Genomic DNA, 7,261 nt, shown 5'->3' on the forward strand with positions numbered 1-7,261 from the left:
GATGTGAACTGTTCCCCTTTCTTTTTTTCCCAGCACTGAACACTTTCCCTCCTCTTTTATACACTTTGTCAGGTTCAAATTTAAACTGAGCAAGTTAAAAAACTGTACTTTTGAGGTAAAACAAATGTTCGTAATTAATTTAAATAAATTACAAGTTAAAATGGGCATGAACATTTCTCTTTTTTGTATCGAAAAATTATCGAACCGTGAGACTAAAGTATCGAACCGAATCGTGAATTTTCTGTATCGTTGCATCCCTACTGGGTCCTCTCAACTGAACAGTGTAGATGTAAAGCAATTTTTTTGTTAAATTTGCTTTAAAAGTAAATGTGATATGTTTTAGAGTTATTCAATTCAGTTGAGTGGAATCAGTTGATATAATTTAAGTAAATCCAACACATCTGTTTTTGAGTGTGGCATTTGTTTCAACTTTCGTTGATCTGCTTTTAACAAAAAAGACAAGATTTTTATTCAGTAATCCAATATGAAAATGTGTAATGAGAACATGAGAAGGGTACGTACCGGTGCATTGTGTTGGAAAGCTGGAGGAGATGTTGACGCCACAGAGTTACTATAACCACCACTTTCACTCCTGAATGACTGTCGAATGGAAACAATTTAAGTAAATAAAGATGGGTGAGGTGAATCTGTGTACTATACTATCATCATTGTTATTAGAGAAGGCAGTAAAATGAACAAATGGTAGCTGTTGATAAAGCACAGCCGGATGGAGTTATTCTTCTGAATCAAAGCTTTATTGTTGTCCAAAAAAAAATCTATTTTAAACACCTCAGTGGCTCATATTGTTGCACCAGGTGATATGTATTTTATGAGTTGCACTCTGTTTTGAGTAATTCTCCCGCTCACCATCCCACTGCAAAGAAAGCTCACTGGTGCAAGAAATGTGTATTAATCTGCTTCTGAAAACCCTCCCCAACAAACAGACTATTTACTCTGCTGTGAATACAGGATTTATAAAGACTACGGTGTTGAACCGTGCAAGGAAATACAACTTTTTTTTTTGAGCAAGGCACCACCTAAATGCATCAGTGCTCGAGGTGTTATCGAGTGATTTGTTGATAAGAAAAGTGGCTGCTGCTGGGTGTGGAGTAGTGTGTAACTGTGATTTGTTATTTACATGGAAGTGCAGAGTTTGCTGTGGTAACGCTTTAATCATGTCATGCTCCGTACCCGTCCGCGGCTGACTTCGTGTGCTTTATGCTGAGTTTCGTCGAGCTTTTGTTGCTGCTGCTGCAGTAATCTGTCCTTCCTCCCAAGCTGCTGCTATTGAGACGAGACATATACAGTAAAAGGCTTTTAAATGCATTTGCGAAACTAAAAAATAAAAGTAGTGCTGACATCTATATAATTTAAGGCCATACCTCATAGTCAGTGAGTAATTTGTTTCTTTCACTCAGTTTGTGTTTGAGCTCCTCCTGCAGACGTAAACACAGGCTTTACGTACAATAAATACAAACCTAAACCTGCGTCCACGAGTATAAAAACAAGCCAAATAATCCAGCAGGTCCTGAGAAAATCCATCACTGGTCTCACATTTTCTCCTTCCAGCTCATCTTTGGCCATGTTACACCTCAGCAGCTCCTGCTTTAGCTGCAGCACGGCCTCCTCCTGCACCGCCAGGCGCTGCTGCAGAGCATCCTAATGAGACGGAGCAGAAGATCAAAGAGAAGACGCAAACACAGATCAAGTGCATCCACCTGCCTTGTTTACTGCACATTTATTGCACTCACTCACTTTTCTTTTTTTTTTGTCTTATCTATTAGGAGGAAATGAAGGCTGTTTATGTTTGTTTAAAAAAAACTGCTGACTCATGAGTTTCTGAGCGTGCCAAATTCATTCCATTTAATCCATTCTTATTCATAATCTAAGAAAAGAAAATTAAGTAAGAGGTTTACCTTGATGGCCTGAGTGTGTCGTGTCTCTTGTTTGTGCCTCAGGAGTTCCCTCTACGAGTCGCAAACACCAACAGGCTCATTAGAAGAAGAAAAAAGGAAGCTCGTCCATATTAATTCTAATTACATTTTGTTACTGTACCTTGAGATCAAGGGCTTCCTCCACGCTTTGGTCCAGACGACTGCGGATTAGAACCTTCAAAGAGCGCACATGAGCGGGATAATTAGGGAAGGGGAAAATGTCAGAGCGTATGAAGTGGCAGTGGATGTGCACGACAGTGGGCTAGCAGATCAGAGAGAATTCATCTGGGCTCTCCGGAGGAGTTAGGGCTGCACACATCATCAAGAGAGAAGGCCTGACATGGACACTTTGGCACAAAGCAGGAAGTAAGAGCTGCCTTCTCGAGTGAGCAGAGAGGGGGCGCTGTGACGTACCAGCTGCTGCTCCGTGGTCGCCCGGTTCTCCCCGAAGGTCACGGATCCATCCTGGTCTTCTTCCGGAAGAGAGCCGTGCAGCAGCAAACCCTGATGTCAAAAATAAATATTAACAGGAATGCAAAAATGAGAAATGTATTAGACACACCTTTTTAAACCTTATAATAAAAATGAAATGACATTTTGTTCATTTATTAATATTTACTTCTTGTAATTTAATTCAGTAAAAATACTGAATGTGATGTCAAAGAATTGGCTAAACTCCCACGTTATGCTGTTTTTGAACCCCCGACCTATTCTCTGATTCATCTGCTTTGCTTTTTTTTTCCTGTTTGTTTTTTTAGCAGTTTATCACCCAGAGTTACCTGTAGGCGGAATACCATCCTCCTGGCCTCCTGCATCTCCTTCTCCAGCTGCTCCTGGTGGGCATCCAGCTGCTCCTCCCAGCTCTTTTCTTCCTCCTGCCCATCATGACCGAGGGAGGGACATAATCCACAGAGCAGCACCTCATCTGAAAGGAACAGAGCGACACAGAAAACGAGTCCATGCTGCTTCATTCACAGTATCATTTCTGGGTTTACAAGCCTTGCCTCTGCAGCCGACCAACCTGGGACAGATTTCCTCTCTGTCGGCTCAGATCTGTCTTCCTGAGGTTCCCCCCGGTCCTCAGTCTGATCGTGGACTGGTTCTTCTTTAGTGCTGTCTGTGGACTGAGTGATAACATACTCCTCTTTGGGGGTGTGCGCAGGGCTCGCAGAGCTGAGACTGAAACAGATGGTGACAACATGAATGTTTATGTCCTGCCAAATGAACTGCAGAAAATAAAACAGAACAGCTAAAAATTAAGATTTAGGCTTTAGTGCCTCCAAAAGAAGCAACAAAATGGGAATTGGTTCCATCTTGGCAAAACATTTTAAACTTCCTGATTATAACAAGGAAATTCCCTCAAGAATACAGCGTCACAAACAAATACAGTACGAATAAAAAGCTTTAAAACTAGTTGAGAAAGCAGGGTTTTTTTTTTTTCTTAACAGGAAATTCTTTGCATATTTTGCTTCCCTTTGGCTATAATTTCCAAACATTATGCTTGCACAGGCATCCAAGAGCTGATTCAGAAAAACACTTGTCTGTGTTCTTTGTACTTTTACAGCCAAAGGTTCAGGTCAGCTGTCATTTTTTTCCTCTGCTCTTTGTAGAAACAGGACACGTTTAATGTGACCTGTGACCTGCAGGGTTATGCACTCCAGGAAAAGAATAAGATTCCTTCATTTTGCCTGCAAGTCTGCATGTAAAAACAGAGCAGTACCTGCAGAAACAGGTCTTAAAGTCTGCACTAGCATGGCCATTAAAAAAAATAAATCAAAGCATCAGAATTTACCACCCTACACTTGGAGAGAAAAGAAAAACCTTAAAAAGAAAAAAAAGGGCAACTGTGGATTTAATTGTGGGAATAAAGCTGTCCTCAGGGATTCTATTAGCTGCACAGTTAACATGTTACTTCTTTAAATATGATGCAAGATTGTCTAAAGCCAATCAGGCTTTATGCTTATCTACTCTCATTAGTCAGCACAAGACAACATCACAACTGGCAGTAAACACTTGTGTCACTGTGGAGTTTGCACTGTGTCTGTGTTGACTATCCAAGTAAAAATTCTTGTGAAAACTTTAACAAAACTGGAAAATAGCCTGAAGGAATCTACAGCCACCTGTGAAACTGTAGCTAAGAGATAAATGCTAGTGCATTTAGAATTTTTCATGGCTTTCTTTGTTGGTGCCATGTGATAAATTGTTTTTTTTTTTTTTTTTTTTTTTTTTTTTTTTTTTTTTTTTTTTTTACCATTTCATCTGTTTGGCTCCCATGCTGGTGTCTGCAGAATTACCCTCCCAGGCAGTCGGAGTTGTGCATCTGGGTGATGAAGTGTGTTTCAGTCAGGACCATGGAGGCTGCAGAGAGAGGCGAGCAGCGGCCGCGGGAGTCTCCACGTCGCACACTGGGTTCAATCAGGAATAACAGCACGCTCAAATCCACTCCAGTGGCATATTCCTAAAACACAGAGCTCCAAATCCGAAGCAGAAACCCTTAAACCCTGCCCGTAAATCATGCCAAGCTCGGTCCAGGCTGGCGGAGAGGGAGAGGGGAGGAGGGGGGGACAGACAGGGGGGACAGAGGGAAAGAGGATTGCTGCTCAGAGAAGTCTGCCTGGTTTCTCACTGCACTCGCCTGGTGCTTCAGATCACCAGCTCCCATTCACGAACACCATTGCTTTTGTCCTATGATGCAGCTCCCTGCGCATCTCTTTCAGCCCGGCTGTTTTGCATTTACTCCCTCCTCCTTTTATCTCGCTTCTTCTCGTTTGCATGGGAGTTCTTCCTCCTTTCAGAGAGCAGATCTGTCAGACATGGCTCTGTCTAGGGTGTGTTTACCCTCCCCCTCCGCCTATCCTCGTGCCTCCTCCCCCCTCCTTCCTCAGCTGCTCCCTTCCTTCATAAAGCCCATTTTTTATCTCGCTTTGCAACGCTTTCTGTATGTCACTGCAGCTAAAATAAACACTAAACACATGGGTACAAAACGAGAAGCTTATAAATTTCGAAAATCTTTCAGGCAAATGATAGGATAGAGGATAATAACATATTTATATTGCAGAGAAGTTGGGAGTTGCTTGAAGAGAAAGTGGTATTTATAGAGTGGAAACACCAACCTACAATTACAGCCCTTCTCGCTCGCATTCATTATGGTGCCTTGTCCAGAAAGAATGGCTCCCAGTAAAATAAAACTAAAAGTAAAGCCCAAGAAAACAAAATAAACATTATAGTGTCAGATTCACAACTTTGATAAGAGCCAACGGAAAGGAAATATTTTCTCCATGGCATGCACTTCTCATGTGAAGTGTCCCTCTGAGAGGCATTTGGACTGCGCACGCTGTCATTAAGTTGTTACCAATGTTGCTGGTGTCATCAACAAGACTGTGAAAGAGCTCTTTATGGGTCAGCTTGCAGTTCTGTCCGGAACCAAATGACAGTGTTAAATTCTGCATGAGCACCATCGACGCATGCTTCCAGGGCCTACTTTGCTGCAGACCCATGAATATGTATGTGACGTGTAATGCAGCATGATTTAGGGAGGAAAACGGCTGACACAAAGAACAAATAGTTCTGTTCCATTGTCCTCTTAGTACCGCTGACTGACAATCTTTTAGAAAACAACAGATGCTTAGTGGGCTTTTGCACTTTACTTCTTTTGCTCTAAATTGGGCTTCTTTATCCAAATCCAAGCAAAATAAAATAATGACTTCACTTTTTTTCTGCCTTTAAACATTCAGAAAATAAACTTTTTTTATTATGTTAAAATTGTTTACTAATACTGCAATCTCAGTGAGAAAAAAATCAATTGAGGACTGATTGATTGATTGATTGATTGATTGATTGATTGATTGATTGATTGATTGATTGATTGATTGATTGATTGATTGATCTGCATGTGAGCCCAATGGCAGAAGGCTGCATGGAGCAGCCAGTGGTGGGCACAGTTCCCCTAAAGCACTAATAGGAGAACTAGTTTCTTGATTAGTGCTTTAGGGCTTTTGCTATTTTTTTTAATTCATTACTGGATTAGCACTTGCTAAATTTAGAAGCTCTAACTGAGGTTTTTAAATGTTATTGATCAACATTATTGTTCACAGTGGAGGGAGAAAGCTCTCACACATTTTGTTAATTTGTGTGTCACTTATCTACATGTCAAACTGAAGGTCCGCGGGCCAAATGTGACCTGCAGGTGACTCCCATTTGGCCCGCCAAGGGCACTAAGTGACAACATGTTTCATGTGTCAACTGGATTATATTAGTGCTTTAGAATCAGCTTTTGCTAAATGTTTCAGTGCGTTAGTGCTTTAGAATTAGGGGACCTAAATATTTGAGTTAGTGCTTTAGGGTTAGTGCAACTAATATTAAGATTAGTGCTAACCCTAACCCTATAAACCTGTTTAATCACCTGAAACATTGGCATAAACCAGAGTACGAGGAAAGCCAAAAATTTCGGACCAAGGCCACAACATTGGCCACATTCAAAGTGTCTTTTATTAATCATCATGTTAATCATTAATGGCTAAATGCCACAAATAATCCTAATAAACTTTTGTCAATATTACCCAATCCTGATCTCTGACCTAATACATATTGGAGGGAAATACATTCAAGATGGCCTCTACAGCTGAGCAACACTATGAAACATAAAAATGACAATCCCTCAGCCCATTTTTAGAGATAACGAGCAGGATTGTGTGTGATAGTAGCTGAGAGTCATCTCCAATACATATTCAGAGCATGAAGGTTGCTATACTTCACAAGAAGTAAGACATCTGTTCTCGCTTACATGGTTTTGACATGTTCTTTTTTACATGGACATTTCAGACACCTGCAAAAAAATGTAATTTTTTTAAGTTAAGCCAATAGCTTGTACACAGAACATGGACTGCATTTATTTACATTTACATTGAACTAAACTTTAAAAAGACAAAATATGAAAGACCGGCAGAGAACTACCAGGTGTTTCTATGGCTAAATGTGTCATGTTATGTCATATGACTGTTTATTTACTGCAAAATCTGAGTACTTATCACGACAAATGCACTAATTTACAGAAAAATTAGTGATTATTATTGTTTTTTATTCGTGCTAAAACATTTTGGATGCATCAAGACAATAAATTAGACATTCTGTGCAGAAACACTTGGAATACATTAGACTGAATTGCTCTGTCCTGCAGGTAAAAGCAAAAGAAAAAAGCAATTTGTGCAGACGAAGTGATCAGTCTGGCAAATTCAATATCTTCAAGCGAAGCCTTTCAGCCTCCATAAGATGTTTCTGTTTCATCACGCACTGATTTTTATTCCTTTTAGCATCACTTTGATTGTTTA

General features: G+C 40.4%; 1 protein-coding gene across 3 annotated transcripts in view; it reads right to left on the minus strand.

Moving 5' to 3' along the window:
• The window catches only part of dixdc1a (DIX domain containing 1a), a 6,909-nt gene extending 2,130 nt beyond the window's left edge, over nucleotides 1-4,779 (minus strand). Inside the window, exons 1-10 of one of the 3 annotated variants that reach the window (XM_014012454.1) lie at nucleotides 4,186-4,779; nucleotides 2,956-3,113; nucleotides 2,714-2,859; nucleotides 2,349-2,438; nucleotides 2,056-2,109; nucleotides 1,917-1,967; nucleotides 1,555-1,659; nucleotides 1,383-1,436; nucleotides 1,192-1,281; nucleotides 523-600 (exon numbers count right to left, since the gene is read on the minus strand). In XM_014012454.1, the coding sequence (XP_013867908.1) occupies nucleotides 523-600; nucleotides 1,192-1,281; nucleotides 1,383-1,436; nucleotides 1,555-1,659; nucleotides 1,917-1,967; nucleotides 2,056-2,109; nucleotides 2,349-2,438; nucleotides 2,714-2,859; nucleotides 2,956-3,113; nucleotides 4,186-4,208 (849 nt within the window). In that variant the 5' untranslated portion in view covers nucleotides 4,209-4,779. Of the gene's footprint in view, nucleotides 1-522; nucleotides 601-1,191; nucleotides 1,285-1,382; nucleotides 1,437-1,554; nucleotides 1,660-1,916; nucleotides 1,968-2,055; nucleotides 2,110-2,348; nucleotides 2,439-2,713; nucleotides 2,860-2,955; nucleotides 3,114-4,185 lie in introns of all 3 variants that reach the window. The other 2 variants (XM_014012453.1, XM_014012455.1) reach the window with 2 other exon arrangements.
• Between the last annotated feature and the right edge of the window lie 2,482 nt (nucleotides 4,780-7,261).

This window comes from Austrofundulus limnaeus, unplaced genomic scaffold (assembly GCF_001266775.1).
Source record: "Austrofundulus limnaeus strain Quisiro unplaced genomic scaffold, Austrofundulus_limnaeus-1.0 Scaffold91, whole genome shotgun sequence".
NCBI classification, from domain to species: domain Eukaryota; kingdom Metazoa; phylum Chordata; class Actinopteri; order Cyprinodontiformes; family Rivulidae; genus Austrofundulus; species Austrofundulus limnaeus.